The following is an 18802-nucleotide window of genomic DNA, read 5'->3' as shown; positions in this document are numbered from 1 at the left end:
CAGGCTGGCCTCAAACTCTTGGGCTCAAGCGAACTTCTCACCATGGCCCACCAAATTGCCAGGATTACAGGCGTGAGCCACTGCCTGTAGCCTTCATCTTTTTTTTTTTTTTTTTTTTTTTTTTTGAGGCAGAGTCTTGCTCTGTCGGCCAGGCTGGAGTGCAATGGCGCAATCTCAGCTTACTGCAACCTCTGCCTCCGGGTTCAAGTGATTCTCCTGCCTCAACCTCCCCAAGTAGCTGGGACTACAGGCGCACGCCACCACGCCCAGCTAATTTTTATATTTTTAGTAGAGACGGGGTTTTACCATGTTGACCAGGCTGGTCTCAAACTCCTGACTTTAGATGATCCGCCCATCTCAGCCTCCCAAAGTGCTGGGATTACAGGCCTGAGCCACCGCACTTGGCCAGCCTTCATCTTCTTAAGATTAAGCAGAGGGAAGGAATCCTGTGGTTAAAAAGTAAGATGGTGACTCCTGCCAACCCGCTAAATCGTGCAAAACTCCAACCAAGCTGCAGTTTATCATCCATATATATTTAATCAGCTGTTTACTATATGTTTTGATAGAGTTTATTACTACTGTAGTAAACCATATAAACCACTTCAACATTAGAAAGAACATTTAAAAAAATTAATCCTATTTGCATAATTTGTTTATATTCTTTGTGATGCATGTATATGAGGTTTCATTGTACAATTCTGTAAACACTTGTGTATGTTTAAATTTTTTCATAGTAAAAAATCTTAAAGTTGCTTGCTATATGCAAATAAATTTTGTTATTCTTTGCAGTGTCTTCTAAAGAGAAACTCTTGCTAAGAACTATGATTTTAACTTTCAGATATAAAGTGATAGCTCTGCATTCTATTCTTTCAACCCAAGATCAAGCTGCAGCATTCACACTTCCTCCTCCAGGAGTCAGGAAGGTAAAATTTAGTACAGCAAATTTATATGTGATCCACCTGAGAGTATTTTATGATGGCCGTATAACTTTTTATCATCAAAGACAATTGTTAACATTAAGTGCCTGATAGCACATTGCCAACTCCAAGTGTTCTGCACCTTGCCATCATCAGAAGTGAACCCAATGTTACAATGCAAGCATTTGAATATTTACATTATGTGCTATTTAAGGGAGAAGACTTCATTGAGGGAGTGCTAGTTGAAAAACATGGTATGGATGTTCCCTGTTGAGGAAAAAAAGTCACAACTTTTTCCCAAGAAGGCATCACAAAGGAGATTGGGTATCAGGCATCACGAAGGAGATTGGATATTTAAATCCTGGGAGTATTCTTGTTGTTCCCTAGGCAGATCCTCTCTGATGATTTTTATTGTACATAAACCATTAGGTAGGTCACAAAGCTAATAAGTAACAGAGCCAGGACAACAACCTAGTTGTCATTAATGTGATTTTTTTTTTCCTAATAATAGTGAAGGGTTGTGCTAAGCTGTCTCCATTCTCTACCCAGTTCCCCATTCTACTTATGTTTTTCTGTTTTGAGACCGAGTTTCAAAACAACACTCCAGCCTTGTTGCCCAGGCTGGAGTGCAGAGGCACAATCTCAGCTCACTGCAACCTCCGCCTCCTGGGTTCAAGTGATTCTCCTGCCTCAGCTTCTTGAGTAGCTGGGATTACAGGCACCTGCCACCAAGCCTGGCTAATTTTTGTATTTTTAGTAGAGACAGGGTTTTGCCATGTTGGCCAGGCTGGTCTCAAACTTCTGACCACAGGTGATCCTCCCACCGCGGCCTCCCAAAGTGCTGGGATTATAAGGCGTGAGCCGCCGCGCCCAGCCCGACTTATATCATTTTCAAGAGATTGACTAGAATTAGGGGAGTGGTATTTTTGTTGGAATAAAAATCTGTATTTTAGATTTAGTCTAATTAGTAAGCTAAGCTGACAAAACTAGAGTAAATTAAAATTACACAGTAATAGCAAATAGATTGTAAATTTTTGTAACTGAAATTGAAATTCAGTTTTTAAATTTCATCAGCTCAAACTAAAGAAATTTAAATAGTGATATATTCATGAAAGTAGTCTAAATGTTTTAAGCTTTTTGTTTATTTTCAGATTGTTTTAGCAACCAATATTGCAGAGACGGGTATCACTATTCCTGATGTTGTATTTGTAATTGATACTGGAAGAACAAAAGAAAATAAGTAAGTTTAAATTTCCCAAATCAAAACATTTTTAACCTGGAAAGAGGTTGGGGCTCTTGAATTCTTGGGAGAAATCCTAAAATTATTTAGGGAAAATCCTAAATGTCCTAGTTCTGTCCAAAGCAAAAGCCTTAGAGAAACTATAGGAAACTTTAAAATACCTGAGAGTAAATGTCAGAATTTCATTTCATGGGTTTTCCCATAAGTAATACCAGTATACTGCTACTTTTAGAAAAGTGCTGAGAAAAATTTTCAGAACATAAATTTTGATAGATATTTTATTTGTAAAATAAATTGTTTAACAAAAAGCATTCTTTGTGTGATTATTTTAAAAAGAAACATGGCTTTTGGAGTAAAAGCTGAATTTAAATCTCTTGAGCAAGTAATGTAACATATAACCTCTCTAATCACTTTCTTCATTTGTAAATGGGTAAAATGAAAATTTATTTTTATTTTACTTTATTTTTTGAGACGGAGTCTTGCTGTGACACCCAGGCCAGAGTGCAGTGGCACAATCTCACTGCAGCCTCCACCTCCCTGGTTCAAGCAGTTCCCCTGCCTCAGCCTTCTGAGTAGCTAGGATTACAGGCACATGCCACCACACTCGGCTAATTTTTTTGTATTTTTAGTAGAGACAGGGTTTCACCATGTTGGCCAGGCTGGTCTCAAACTCCTGACCTCAGGCAGTCTGCCTGCCTCGGCCTTCCAAAGTGCTGGTATTACAGGCGTGAGCCACCTCGCCCAGCCAAAATGAAAATTTCGTAACTGAACTGCCTAGTTCAGTAACTGGAACCTAATAGGTAACTGTAACTGAATTTTCAACAAAAAAATTACTACCGTATAAATAATGTTTATATTGAATAAATAGGACAGACCACCTTTAGTAGTTTACTATAATCTAGATACACTCTCCCCTGTTTTAGGAAACCATAGCAATATTTGCAAGAGACTACCACTATTCAATGAAAAGTAGATTCTTAATTCTTTGAATTGTACCTCTAGAGAAAATGTTTTCAGGGTTTAACTGTATCATGAAAGGTATGTTGAATTGTAATGTTCACAGTAACACTTCTCAAAATATTTCAGAGAATTATCATTGCATAATTAATAGGTATTCTACTAAATTTAAAAAAGATTCTATGATCAGATTAGTATGAGAAAGGATAAATTAAATAATTTTTTTTTCTTTTGCCAGATTTTAATTTGTAGTATATTTAGTATGCAATGTTTACTAAATTATTTAAATATGAAGCATAATTTGAGAACTATTGGTCCACAATAATGGACTTTTTAAGCCTGTGTTTAACTTAGTTGTAAGTCAAATCCAGCTTTTTCCAATTTTGACTTAAGTCAATTATCTACATATTCTCTCCTAAAACATTTCTTTAGGTACCATGAAAGCAGTCAGATGAGTTCTTTGGTGGAGACGTTTGTCAGTAAAGCCAGTGCTTTGCAGCGCCAGGGAAGAGCTGGGCGGGTCAGAGATGGCTTCTGTTTCCGAATGTACACAAGAGAAAGGTATGGCATAGCACTGGAAATATAAAACACATAAACCAGTATTGTGTGACATTTCTGATAATATGTATTTAGTATTACTTTATTTTTCAGATTTGAAGGCTTTATGGATTATTCTGTTCCTGAAATCTTACGTGTACCTTTGGAGGAATTATGCCTTCATATTATGGTAATCTCAAGGGAACTCGGATGGATTTTTGTCCTTCACCCCTTTCTAGAAAAGAAAAAAATGAACACCTAAACTTACCTTATATTGCTTTAGATTTTCACCTTTTTTACTCTTCTTTAATATATGCCCTTATCCATCTTATTATAAGTAAATCCACTGTGTTTTGATTTTGCCAGACACTTAACACTTTATAGATTAAAATACAGCCTCATAATCTAGACTAGTAGTTCTCAACTGGGGGCACTGTTGCCTACCAGGGGACATTGGGCAATGTCAGGAGATATTTTTGGTTGTCGTAATTGGACAGGGAGGGTAAATGGTATCTAGTAGGTAGAGATCTGGGATACTCCTAAACATCTGACAGTTTACAGGGCAGCTCCGTAAAACAAAGAATTATCCAGCCCAAAATATCAGTAGTACTGAGATTGAGAAGCCCTGACCTAAACAAAGGTCTTCTTAGACTGAAAGATCTGTAATATCCTTCACTTCTTAGATTTTTGATTCCTATCAAAATCAGGAATGAAGAAACTAAAAATGTGGACTGGAAATCTAATCCTTATTCCCTCCCCACCCAAACACACACATACACTCATACACTTTTCCCCCCAACTCCTCTACCACCATTATAAAAAAAAAAACAGGATAGCCCTACTTACACATTTTACCCTCTTTGCTCAAAATTTTACTGAAGTCAAATTTAGTTCCAGTACCATCTCATTGGGTAGTGTTCATTCTTTGATTTCATACCAATTTTATTACTTTTTTAATCTGCAGAAATGTAATCTTGGTTCTCCTGAAGATTTCCTCTCCAAAGCCTTAGATCCTCCTCAGCTCCAAGTGATCAGCAATGCAATGAATTTGCTCCGAAAAATTGGAGCTTGTGAATTAAATGAGCCTAAACTGACTCCGTTGGGCCAACACCTTGCAGCTTTACCTGTGAATGTCAAGATTGGCAAAATGCTTATTTTTGGTGCCATATTTGGCTGCCTTGACCCAGTGGTAAGTCAAACAATGCTGCTGCTGCTTCACTTTAAATATCCTTTGACCAGGAAATTACAAGTTTGGAAACAATTGTTAATTAAAAATTTTTTTAACTAAATAGAATGTCTATACTAACATTAAAACCGAGAGGGCCTGAATGCTTGATTTTTTTTTTTTTTTTTGAGACAGGGTCTGGCACTGTTGCCCAGGCTGGCGAGCAATGGTGCAATCTAGGCTCACTGCAACCTCCGCCTCTGGGGTTCAAGCAATTCATGCCTCAGCCTCCCAAGTAGCTGGGATTATAGGCACGTGCCACCACACCTGGCTAATTTTTGTATTTTTAGTAGAGATGGGGTTTCACCATGTTGGCCAGGTTGGATAAGAATTTTTTAATATAATATTTAACTTTTTATATTTATATACTTGAAAATCTGTTCATCCATTACTTAAGTGTACTGTAAGTACTATTTTGTGAGTGATTTTGGCTTGTCTAAACTTTTGTTTTCAACCCACTTGAAATATTTAATGGAATATGTAGTGGATGATTCTTAGGAAGCTTTGAACACTACCAACTTTGAAAAGTAAAATTAAAAACTTTTTTTCTTTCCTTTTTTGTGCTCTCTCTCTGAGCCAATAATTAGCAGAGTTCTCTTTTCTCAAATTATGTCAGAATTAACAAATTCAAATCTGTCTGAGTCTCTGGGCACATATGCTTACTGTGCCATTCCAACTTTCCACCTTTATCAAGCTATGGCCTTTTCTGGGATTACCAATAAAGGCTATTTAAATACAGAATGGAAGCCTGGGCAACATAGTGAGACTCTGATTCTGCAAAAAAAATTAAGATAAAAAAATTGGCCGGGCATGGTGGTGCACCCCTGTAGACCCAGCTATTCAGGAGGCTGAGGTGGGAGGATTGCTAGAGCCCCGGAGTAGGAGGGGGCAGTGAGCCATGATTGGGCCACTGCACCCCAGCCTGGGCAACAGAACAAGACCCTGTCTCTAAAAAACCTAAAAATAAAAACAGAATGAAGAAAATGTGACTTATTACTATAGTCTGTCTTTGTTTGGTATTTGAAATAGATACTCACTGGAATTTTGCCAAGTTCAAAAAATAACCTCTTCCGTGATAGTTTATCTGAAAACCTACAACAACAAATGGATTGTTATGTAGTCCAAATTATTTTTAAAGATCACGGCAGACTAAGAGTGGAAATTCAGCAGTCTTGAGGCCAAGATAACTGAGTTAGGATTCCCAGATTGCCTCTAACTGTATGACAGACTATAAATCATTTATATAAATGTTCAGTTTTTTTTCTCTGATTGTGGTGATAATTGCCTCCTTACCTCACAGAAAGGGTATAAAAGTAAAAGGATTTATTTTTGAAATTCCTTAAAATGAAACAAAAAATAACTTTAAAATGAAAATATAAATTAGCTATAGAATATTTTATATTAAACATTAATATAATACTAATAAACATAATAAAATATTGAAAATAAACAGGCAACTTAAAGTGTGATTGTTTTAAGATGGGCTTTCTTTTATAAGTTAACTTTCACTGTACTGCTCTTTAATGATAAATTGTTTTGTCATTTATGGATAGGCAACACTAGCTGCAGTTATGACAGAGAAGTCTCCTTTTACCACACCAATTGGTCGAAAAGATGAAGCAGATCTTGCAAAATCAGCTTTGGCTATGGCGGATTCAGACCACCTGACGATCTACAATGCATATCTAGGGTAAAAACATAATCTGGCCGTTATCAGTAAGCCGATTACCTGAGGTTACTTTAAAATATATTACCTTTGACTTATTAAAATTGTACATCTGAGGTTTAAATTTATTTTTAGTTATTTCATCTGTCAAGGTATAATTATGTTAGAGATTCATGTGTTTTATAATCCTTCATAAAACTTACAAATAATATATTTGGTATTATATGTATATTAACTCATATTTGAAGTGACTTAATAATTTACTGTTAAACATAAACGGAAAATATCTGTTAATGCTGTAAACAGATCTGTTAATAAGTTAATATTCTTATATACAATTGGTAGCTGCTACAAGCAAGATCCCTCCCCTTTTAAAATTATAATTTAATTAAATCTTACTTTGATTACTAGCTCTGAAAAAGTTTGGAAAGAGAACATGGTGAACTTTATTCATTAATTGACATCTTATTTATCTAGATGGAAGAAAGCACGACAAGAAGGAGGTTATCGTTCTGAAATCACATACTGCCGGAGGAACTTTCTTAATAGAACATCACTGTTAACCCTAGAGGTAATTCTTAATATGGATCTCTCACTCAGAGTCATGGGTAACTATAATAAGTTTATTTTGGAAAAAAGAATGCCTAGGAAAATACTTGTCACATAGTAAGGGCTTAGTAAACATTTGTTGAATTAGTACATTGTACTTCTTTCTTCCAGCAAGTAACTTGTATGTATTACACAGTGATTTAAAATAGTATTTAATAATCATAATATGTTCAAGAAATGATTAAAAAGACTGGCTCATTCCTGTAATCCCAGTGCTTTGGGAGGCTGAAGCAGTAAGATGGCTTCAGGCCAGGAGTTTGAGACCAGCCTGGGCACATAGTGAGACTGCGTCTCTACCAAAAATAAAAAAATTAAATGGGCATGGTAGCACACGCCTATAGTCCCAGCTACTCAGGAGACCGAGGTGGGAGGATTGCTTGAGCCCAGGAGTTCAAGGTTGCAGTGAGTTATAGTTGTACCACTGTATACAGAGTGAGACCCTATCTCTTTTAAAAAAGAAAGAAAAGAAAAAAGATGCAACACGATTTCATAAACACTATCTTGGGAATTAGAAGTCTCAGTTTTTCATTAAAAAAAAAAAAAAAGTCACCTGAGTTTGGGAGTTGGAGACCAGCCTGACCAACATGGAGAAACCCCGTCTCTACTAAAAATACAAAATTAGCCAGGTGTGGTGGTGCATGCCTGTAATCCCAGCTACCCGGGAGGCTGAGGCACAAGAATCACTTGAACCGAGGAGATGGAGGTTGTGGTGAGCCAAGATCGCGCCATTGCACTCCAGCCTGGGCAACAAGAGCAAAACTCCATCTCAAAAAAAAAAAAAAACAAAAAAACACAAGGACTGGGCGCAGTGGCTCATGCCTGTAATCCAGCACTTTGGGAGGCCGAGGTGGGTGGATCATGAGGTCAGGAGTTCAAGACCAGCGTGGCCAAGATGGTGAAACCCCATCTCTACTAAAAATACAAAAATTAGCCAGGTGTGGTGGTGGGCACCTGTAATCCCAAATACTCAGGAGGCTGAGGCAGAGAATTGCTTGCACCCGGGAGGCAGAGGTTGCAGTGAGCCAAGATCGCGCCATTGCACTCCAATCTGGGTGACAGAACGAGACTCCATCTCAAAAAAAAAGAAAAGGGAAAAAGAAAACCAGTTGAAAGGAGATAATCTACATTTCTTCTCAACTCTGAAATGTGGTTATTTTTCTTTAATTACGAAAAATTCAAACATACATCAAATTATATGGACATAATGAACTTTCACCCATTTCCCACTTTCATAATTACCAACCTGTGGTCAATCTACTTGTACTCCTTTTATTCTACTGTCTGCCCTCTAGATTTTGAAGCATATCCAAGGTATCAGATTTTTTTTAAACATTATCACACCTAAAAATACTCAATTCCTTAATACCATCAAATATACAGACGGTGTTTCAATATCCTCAGTTACCTCATTACTGGCTTTTTTTTTTACAGCTAGTTCAAAGGATGATCCAAACAAGGCCCACACTTTAAATTTGGTTGATATGTTTTTTAATAAAGTCTCTTAACCTGTAGTTACCCCTTTCTCAGTTTTTTCCTATTTGCCATTTATTTTTTGAAGAAACCAGATACATTGTCCTGTAGTTTGCTGCATTCTGGATATGGCTGATTGTATCCTTGTGGTATTATTTAACATATTCTTCTGTGTCCTGTATTTCTTATAAAGGGGTGTTATATTGAGAGTTTAATCCAATTCAGGTTCATCTTTGTTTTTTTTTTTCTTTTTTCTTTTTTTCAGAGTCATCTCCCTTTTTGTAACATTAAGATATATCAATGGGGTCAGCTAGATTCATCCATTACAAAATTCCCCACTGGCTTTTCATGTAATGCTGTTAGCAGCCATTGATAACACTCAGACCTATTGTTTCATTAGGGTCTGGATATGGCTGATTGTTTCCCTGTGGTATTATTTAACATATTCTTCTATGTCCTGTATTGCTTATAAATGGGTGTTATATTGAGAGAGTAATCCAATTCAGCTTCATCTTTGTTTTTTTTTTTTCTTTTTTCTTTTTTTCAGAGTCGTCTCCCTTTTTGTAACATTAAGATACATCAGTGGGGCCAGCTAGATTCATCCATTACAAAATTTCCCACTTGCTTTTCATGCAATGCTTTTAGCAGCCATTGATAACACTCGGACCTATTGTTTCATTAGGGTTGCAAATGATGGTATTATAATTCTACTTGTTAGCTAGAATTATTTCATGAAGAACTACTTTTTCCTTATCAATATTTGAATACCCTGAGGTACAGTCTATACAAGAAAATTGGGATAAATGCTTGTTTCCTTCTACCTAGCAGTTTTCATAATGAGTTGATTCCTAAGCATCTCCACAAGTAATCAGTGAATCTTGTTTTTTTAAAAAATTGTTATGAACTTATTGATTTAAATATATTTGATGTGTTTCAGTTCTCTACAGATGTTAATTTTTTAATACTCAAATTGTCCCCTCTTTGGGAAGTGAGAGCCCCTTTGGGTTGGCTGCTGAGTCCTTTTCATATAATCTTAGCAATCTTTGATGGCTTCCTTGCTTTTCGTACAGAAGGCTTCTCTAGTGTATTTTATGCTCCAGGCTTGGAATCAGTCATGTTTCCAAAGAGCCCTGATTCCTTTTCATGAAATTCTATTATATGTCCCTAAATATTGGCCAGCTATTTAGCTACAGCCTGGGATGGCTAGTTATGAAAAGGCATTCAAAGCATCATACTTAGTGGCTGGTTGTGATCAACTTTATCAGTTTGTTCTTAGGAAGGGAAACCAGATGGTTTAGCCCATTACTCAGGTTGCCATTCAGGAGTAGATTTATTTCTGGGAGGAGAGAGAGTAGAAGTGTAGTTAAAATGTAAAGACAGGTGAATGTGAAAAGCAGGGCTCCCCCACAAATACTGTCTTTTTGTTTTTTTATTGATGCTTATTTAAAAGGAAATGATGTTTAATACAGATACACTATAAAAGTTTTTTTTTAAATAGATGGGGTCTCGTGTTGGCCAGGCTGGTTTTGAATTCCTGGTCTCAAGCGATCCTCCCATCTCAGTCTCCCAAAGTGCTAGGATTACAGGTGTGAGCCACCTCGCTTGGCCCAGATGTGCTAAAAAGTATTCAGAAAATAATGTATCTCTCACATAATTCCCCTATTATATACTCATATTTTAAAAAGTAAAAAGGTTTTTTTCCCATATTTGACACACTACTTTTTGTGATTTAAAAAAACTGCTAGGATGACAGCAGAGACTTCTCTAAGTGGAATGAACTTTGTCCTTCTCGAAGCACATGAAGGGCTAAATTGAAGAAATAGCCACCTCTGGGCCAACTGACTGGTAACATGTAGAAATCCGTCAGTTGGCCCAGAGGGGGCTATTTCTTCAATTTAGCCCCTTTTCCTTTATCTTCAGATTGCTTTCCACCCCTTCTTCTGTGAGCCTTTTCTTCACCTCCCTGAGACTACAAAGTTAGATGTCTTCACCAACCCTGTGGTGTTATGGCAGCTGTCTGTTTGGTCTTTTCTCCCCTAGAATCAAAGTCCCTTAAGCCCCAAACTTAAAACATAAAGGATATCCTAAAGGTAAACATCACCTTTTAATTGCTTGTATCCTGTGTACTTTGAAAAATGCCTACCCTTCCTGTGCTAGTTTTGCTGATCAGCACATATTAAACGTAGAAAAACATTTTAGGCAACAATTTTAGATTAAATGAAGTTGCCATTAATAAACTCTTTCAAAGTTGTTTAAGAAATTAAGGTGAGATTTCCAGAAACAAATGAAGAAGGTACTTGCAATCTAGGATCAAGATTTCTGTCAATTCTTTCTCAATGCTGACCATCCTCACTGAGTAAAAATCTCCAGAGAAAAAGGAGAGCTACTATGGAAGTAGATGTAGTGAATGAAAATGTGTTCAGACACGTTTTTCTTGCTCTCAAATTTTAGACATTCTTATGTTTTGAGACATCTAAAGTCTTAGGGTGAGGAGAATAGCTGATTCTAATTCTTGACTTTCCAGTATCTTTTTTTTTTCCCTAAGGTAATTTGGGCTATAGTTAGCTAAATAAACATTAGCATCCTGTCAATTTTTATAGGAAGCAGTAATATAAACTACAATGTTATTTGGAAATTTCTCTAATCAATTTGATTATTTCTGTTTTTAACATAAACCAATCTAGGATGTAAAGCAGGAGTTAATAAAGTTGGTTAAGGCAGCAGGATTTTCATCTTCCACAACTTCTACCAGCTGGGAAGGAAACAGAGCCTCACAGACCCTCTCATTCCAAGAAATTGCCCTTCTTAAAGCTGTACTGGTGGCTGGACTGTATGACAATGTGGGGAAGATAATCTATACAAAGTCAGTGGATGTTACAGAAAAATTGGCTTGCGTTGTGGAGACGGCCCAAGGCAAAGCACAAGTACACCCATCCTCAGTAAATCGAGATTTGCAAACTCATGGATGGCTCTTATACCAGGAGAAGGTGAAGTACTCATTCCTAAATTCCAGTATTCAGAGCATTATTCTACAAGTCATTCATAACAAGTTAGGATGCCCTAACAGGTATTTTATTTGGTTCTCAAATTGAGCTATTCATTTTTGTTAATATTTGAAATCAAGATGCACATAGCTTCTCAAACAAAAGAATGCTTATTTTCTCTTCAAAAACAAATAGGTTTCTACTCTGCCCATCATCTTTTCTACTTGGAATAAAGACAGTAATAGCAAATTGATGTTGGTTAATAATGTATCAATCCCCTTAGTATTTCATTGAAAGGTGCTGTCTCAGAAGGGAATAAAAGACAAGCTGTATGTGCTATTTCCAAATAAGGGGAATGTTGGATGGTGTAGTAGAACTGTGGATGATTTGCAACAGTTTTGGTCAAGTATCACCTAAGATAATTTAATAGCAAACATTTATAGATTACAATGAAAACAACCTTTTGAATTGGAGCTGCATGACCACTCCATTTTCTTATTTTTTAACATGTGGTAAAGGTTAAGATGGCATTTTCTCTTCATATTTTGGGTTTTTGTTACCTGTGTCATTCACACATTTTTAAGGCAGTATGAGAAGAAAAGGAAACATAAAAAATTGAAACATCTTTCTTCTTCCTTTACAAAAAGTGCCTCCATTTTGTTTCTTGACGTTTAAAATAACAAAGACCCGTAATTTCAAGCACTGCCTTATGTAACTCTCATTTATCAAACTTAAATGTAAAACATGAGAAATTACTGATTGACGCCCATAGCTGAATATTGGTTTAGAAACCAGAAACTGAAAATCATAATTTTAACATTAATTATTTAATATCATTAGCATTATAAAATTGCTTGTACCTAGTTTCCTTTATGTTCAAAGTATATAACTCAGCCTTAGCAATAATATTTAAAATGCCTTTTCATAGCATTAATGCACAGGTGGTAATAGTAATTATTATAAAATTGATAAATTATGCACATAAGAAAATGAAAATGTAGCTTTACAAATACTCTTGGCTTAAAATGTAGAATAACAAATTGTAGAAAAATGCTTACTTGAAAAAGATAAATGACCTCCTTCTATTTTTATATTTTGAAGTTATTTTCCCCCCTTTTTCCCATGTAGATAAGGTATGCCAGAGTGTATTTGAGAGAAACTACCCTGATAACCCCTTTTCCAGTTTTACTTTTTGGTGGTGATATAGAAGTTCAGCACCGAGAACGTCTTCTTTCTATTGATGGCTGGATCTATTTTCAGGTACATAGTACAACTGATTTTATTGATTATTAAAAATTTTCAACTTCCAGTACCACTGAGGTACATTTTTTAAATTTTATTGGAGTTTGCATAATTTCTTCTTATAATATGAGTTAAGTAGAATTCCTTATTTTATCTTGCCTCTGTGGTTTTAAATCTGTTAAATTTGAAAATCAAATTATATTGCTATTACAAATTCTGTTTATTATTAATAACAATTCTAGCTTTCTACGTGTTGGGTACTTCAATAGTTAACTTTATGTGGATTTTCCCAAATGAATATCCTAGCAACCTTCTTAGGTAATTTCTGTAGTTTCTTTTATATAGATAGAGACACTCAAACACAGTGAGAAATTAAACAATTTTCCCAGGATTTACATGGATTGTTACTGACAGAGCAAGATTCAAATCTAGGACTATTTGATACCCAAATTTATTCTCATTCCACTACATTGTGGAATAAAAAGGAATAAAAAGACCAAACAGATTTATAGTTTATAATTCATACTGTTGAATTCTTCTCTGGAAAAATCAGACCAACCTGTGCTTATTTCTGGCAATAAGTTTATCTGTTTCTCTGTACTCCCATCAAGATTGACCAGCTTAAACTAAGCAAACCTATTACATTGTTAGGTTATTCTATGATAGCTGTTTGTCTAGGACTGGAGAGGTGAATTTTAAGTGCAGCTTTACAATTATATGCAGTTTGTGCAAAGAAATTGGGGTGGTGGAAATGTTTTATAACTGGATTGTGATGGTTGCACAACTCTATAAATTTACTAAAAGCTATTGAAATTAGTGAAAATGAGTGAATTTTTATGGTAAGTTATATCTCAATAAAGCTGTTTTAAAAAATTTTCCACCCCAGGCCGGGCGCCATGCCTCATGCCTGTAATCCCAGCACTTCGGGAGGCCGAGGCAGGTGGATCATGAGGTCAGGAGTTCGAGACCAGCCTGACCAACATGGTGAAACCCTGTCTCTACTAAAAATACAAAAAATTAGCCAGGCACGGTGGCGGGCACCTGTAATTCCAGCTACTCCGGAGGCTGAGGCAGGAGAATCGCTTGAACCTGGGAGGCGAAGGTTGCAGTGAAGCAAGATTGCGCCACTGCACTCCAGCCTGGGAGACAGAGAGAGACTCCATCTCAAAAAAAAAAAATTTCCCTCCCCAAAACTGTAGTCTTAACTTCCACAGAGTTGATATAAATAGAGAAGAAAACAATTATTGGAGTAATAGTTGCCTTATTTTGGGAAGAGTTACCAGATTTAATAAGGAAATTGACAGGTTTGCATGCCTAGCTAGCAGAAATAATTTGTATTTTTCCCATTGTGTTTTCCATTAAAAGCAAGATGTGCTAAGGCAGATTGTAATATATGCTTGCCTTGATTTACTTAAACACATTGACACACCCCTGGATTGACTTTGTCCATTTTTTCATCTCCTCTTAACAGGCCCCTGTAAAGATAGCTGTCATTTTCAAGCAGCTGAGAGTTCTCATTGATTCTGTTTTAAGAAAAAAGCTTGAAAATCCAAAGATGTCCCTTGAAAGTAAGTGTTTGCTTATAATGTAAGTGAAAGACCGTATACACATATGTGTATGTGTACACATACCTATGTATTAATGTGTGGAAAAACTTTCTAAGAGGCCAGGCACGGTGGCTCACGCCCATAATCCCAGCACTTTTGAGAGGCCAAGGCAGGCAGATCACCTGAGGTGAGGAGTTCGAGACCAGCCTGGCCAACATGGTGAAACCCTGTCTCTACTAAAAATACAAAATTAGCCGGGCATGGTGGTGGGCACCTGTAATCCCAGTTACTCGGGAGGCTGAGGCACAAGAATCACTTGAACCTGAGAGGCGTAGGTTGCAATGAGCGCTGAGATCACGTGATTACACTCCAGCCTGGGCGACAAGAGCGAAACTCCATCTCAAAAAAAAAAAACAAAAAACTTTCTAAGAGAAAATCTGAAATATTCTAGAAATTTTTTTTTGTAACATTGGAGTATACTAAAGCACACTGAAGTCATAAGAAATCCCATCTGTTTTATGCTGCATTCCATCAAACTCAATTAGTGATTATTCACAGCCTAATTATCCTCTTAAAGTTTAGTTTACTCCTGTCTCTTTTAAACTTCATTTCTAAACTTCTAGCCATTTCATAGAAAAAAAGGTTAATAAAACTAAGCATAGTAAACTTTACTACTTATTAGCATTTTAGTAAACTGGTAACATAGCTATTATTTAAAAAAAATAATAAGCCAAGCATGGTGTCATATGCCTGTAGTCCTAGCTACCCAGAAGGCTGAGGTGGGAAGATTGCTTGAGCCCAAGAGTTAAAGTCCAGCCTAGACAACATAGAGAGACTCTGTCTCTAAGAAATATATGTATATATACACATACCTATATATGTATTTGTGTGTGTGTGTATGATTTAGGGACTTTTTGTTAGGTTTATTTCAGCATGGTTTTTCCAGCATGTGTTTCTTTCAAATGCAGAGCTATTTCTCTGTATAAAATAAACACATTATCCTTCAACAGAAATCTGAAATGAGCTGGGCATGGTGACGCCTGCCTTTAATCCCACCACTTTGGGAGGCTGAGGCAGGAGGATCGCTTGAGGCCAGGAGTTCAAGACCAGCCTGGGTAACATAGGGAGATGCCATCTCTACAAACAATTAAAAAAAATTAGCCGGGCCTGGTGGCTTGTACCTGTTGTCTCAGCTACTTGGGAGGCTGAGGCGAGTATCTGCACTCCAGTCTGGGTGACAGAGCAAGACCCCACATCAAAAAATAAGAGAGAAATCTGAAATGGACACCTGAGTTTGCAGTTTGCCCAGTGCAGTGTTTCTCAAACTTGCCAAATCATCAAAATCATCCTGGCAGTTGCAAAGAATACAAGGTCCAAAGACCTACCCTAGACATACTGATCTCTATGGGAGAGGCCTGTGGCTATATTATTTTTTAAATCTTTTATTCTGTAACGTTTCCCCTCTAAGGCTATCCCGTTTTTAAATGCAGTTAATTATTTTTAATAAACTGAGTTGTTTTTCTGGTAGAATGTCCCACATTTAGGATTTGGTTAGTTACATACTCATGCTTTAACATGTTCATGTATTTCCTATAAACTGGTAGTTATATTTGTAGGTATGATTAGAATAAGTTTTGAGGAAAATAATACTTTCTAGTTGGTGCTGTATTCTCCCCATTCCATCACACCAGGAAGCACTTAAATTTGGTTGTCCTTTTAATGTTAAGAATTGATAGTGACTTCAGTATGATTGTACTGAACAAAGTATCCCCAGTTTATTCTCAACAGTCACAGGCAAGTTGGGGGAGCTACTGATCTAGTTCTACTACCTTGAAGCCGCATACTCTGTGTTTATTTGTATAACTAAATATGAATGCATAAGCATTAAAATGTATTAATTTTCCTATACTGCTGGAAACAGATCAAGTCTTAACATATTAAGACATGTGGGCTCTTTTCTCAGGGAGCTTTGTGCATTACAACTTCGGCATTAGAAAGAATTACATTTTATAAAGTATAGGTTGAACCTCAGCTTTTAATTAAGCAAAATGATTTTTTTAAATGATATCAGTGTTTCCCTTTGCCATAAGAGAGAGAGCAGAACTTACCGTTGGGTGTAGTGTATACGTTTGACTTGGGAAGAAGGAAGAAGTATGTTAGTGCTCTCTCTTGGATTTATAACAAAAAGTTGGTAGAATGCCAAACATTTGAAAAAAAAGTAACTGAACTTACTCTTGTACTTTCTTTTAGTCTCTCTTCCTCAATTTAAAAATCATGATTCTTGGAGCCAGGTATGGTGGCTTGCGCCTGTAATCCCAGCTACTCAGAGGGCTGAGATGGGAAGATTGCTTGAGCCCAGGAGTTCAGAGCTGCAGTGAGCTGTGATCACACCACTGCACTACAGCCTAGGCGAGAGTGAGACTCCATCTCTTAAAAAATAAAAAAGAAAAACGTTCTTTCTAGACCTGCCATTGTTCCAACTTCAAACAAGTGACCTTTTTTCCCTCCCTCCCACTTTTTTGTTGTTGTTGTTTCTAATGCCACTGTAACCATTGCAACCATTGAAAGCCACAGCATTCTCTCAGTATCTAACGTAAATGTAGAATTTCTGTTTTGCAGCCCTGATAATTATAACTTTCTAAAGAGTGGTTATGAGGTTCTTAGGAAGTCACAATTTCAGAGTTAACTATTAAGTAGAAGCAGTTGTTAACAAAACCCCTTTAGCAAATAATGCAGCCTCTGTTGCTCTGTTTGTCAAATTAATTGGTATTTGATTCCTTTGTTGTGTAGAGAGGTGTGTCACTTCCCCATTGACACCTCTCCAAGAGCACTTCCCTGTTAGAATTTTTTGTTTCCTTTGGACTAAACATGGAGAAACTGATAACAGTTCTTTCTTCCTTGCTCATACTTTGGAAATTCTGCCATACTCTGAAGAACACTGAAGAGTCAGTAGAGCCTTCAGTATATTGCAGCCAAGTGAAAAAGTTGAGAAACTTACTTTCTTCAAGGAATTTTTATAGAATAAAATTTATAATTCCTTATAAAGAAGTAACAGTTCACATCATATTATCTCTTTGGGGTTTAGCCTATACAAATGTTATCTGTTTTCAAAATGTTAACTTTTGTCAAACTAGGTATGGCATAACCTACAACAATAAAATCTATGTGGGGCAAAAAATATTTTATAGGTGTCTCTAGTTTTATTACTGGTGTTAATTCTGTATTCTAATGTAAAAATTTTTAGTGACATATACCTCTTATTTACGTGTGCATACATTGGAAAATTAGACAATGTTGCATTTATTCGTGGCTTTTTTTTTTTCTTCCACTCAGATGACAAGATTCTGCAGATCATTACGGAATTGATAAAAACAGAGAATAACTGAAACTGAAATTCATGGTCAACTGCTTTAAAAATTAAGATGAAGATACAGTCATGAAATTATCTGAAAATGGATCATCACATTAAGTATTTCATTACTTAAAATGTTGGTACTAGCCATTAACTTAAAGGTGGCGGGAAAAAAGCACATACTTTAAACATGTATAATTTTCTAGTTCCTTTTTAATGATGATTATTCTGAATGTATTTGCCACTACATTTACAATAAATTCTTTGGTATCATCCATGTTTTGCTCATCGTTGTGTTAATAAGGGCAAGGCCTATGTCTGTGGTATCTGTAGCTTAATGTTGTGATTCCCTGTGTAGCTGCCTCATCCCCTGTCAGTCCTTGATGTCTGCAGAATTTAAACCCTATAGACCCAGAAGGGAAAATAACTTCCAAAACCAATTATAATTAAATTTCCATGAAAAGGAACAACTTCAGAAGTCAGTTATTTAGTATTTGATAGTCAATTTCAGAACCTAAATAAGTGCACTATTAATAGATGCCACCTATTTCAGTAACATTCAAAAAAGCATAAACATGTAGTTCTGGAAGACAGGCAAGATTAACTAATACTCCTATCAGCCTTGGGATGGATAGCTTGCACTGTTTTCCTCAGGCTACAGCTGTGATATCCCTGCCCCTGAACCCTTTTTATATACGCAATTGAACTGGCAAGGTCAGTAACTTTGAGATAGTAAAGTATGCATAGGTATTTTTCATTGGTCCTGTTTGTTTTGGTTACTGACAATCTTTTGAAATTCCATTTTTATTACTTAGAGGGATTTCTCTTCATTTCTTATCAATAGATTTTTGATAAACTTCAAATATAGTCCCTTTTAGATCAAAAGGCAGAAATTGCATCTGAAGATCAAAAGATTAGAATTTAATAGGAACCTAATATAACTGCTTGGCTCTCATAACAGGTATATAATTTTAATATTTTTTGATGAACAAATTAAACTGTAACTTTTACCTTATATGCAAATGGAAGTAAAAACAATACTTAGTAGCAATCTCT

At 36.2% G+C, this 18802-nt stretch overlaps 1 protein-coding gene across 2 annotated transcripts in view; it reads left to right on the top strand.

The window, feature by feature from the left end:
* The window catches only part of DHX29 (DExH-box helicase 29), a 52659-nt gene extending 34636 nt beyond the window's left edge, over positions 1–18023 (top strand). For both annotated transcript variants that reach the window (XM_054487951.2, XM_054487952.2), the window contains 11 exons: positions 839–923; positions 2069–2157; positions 3547–3675; positions 3766–3841; positions 4616–4840; positions 6430–6566; positions 7020–7113; positions 11306–11608; positions 12734–12865; positions 14319–14415; positions 17728–18023. In XM_054487951.2, coding sequence (XP_054343926.1) covers positions 839–923; positions 2069–2157; positions 3547–3675; positions 3766–3841; positions 4616–4840; positions 6430–6566; positions 7020–7113; positions 11306–11608; positions 12734–12865; positions 14319–14415; positions 17728–17780 — 1420 coding nt within the window. In that variant the 3' untranslated portion in view covers positions 17781–18023. The remainder of the gene's footprint in view (positions 1–838; positions 924–2068; positions 2158–3546; positions 3676–3765; positions 3842–4615; positions 4841–6429; positions 6567–7019; positions 7114–11305; positions 11609–12733; positions 12866–14318; positions 14416–17727) is intronic.
* The last annotated feature ends 779 nt before the right edge of the window (positions 18024–18802 follow it).

This window comes from Pongo pygmaeus, chromosome 4 (genome assembly GCF_028885625.2).
Source record: "Pongo pygmaeus isolate AG05252 chromosome 4, NHGRI_mPonPyg2-v2.0_pri, whole genome shotgun sequence".
Classification (NCBI taxonomy): domain Eukaryota; kingdom Metazoa; phylum Chordata; class Mammalia; order Primates; family Hominidae; genus Pongo; species Pongo pygmaeus.
The sequence above is the reverse complement of the archived record's forward strand: the minus strand, read 5'-3'. Positions and strand labels throughout refer to the sequence as shown.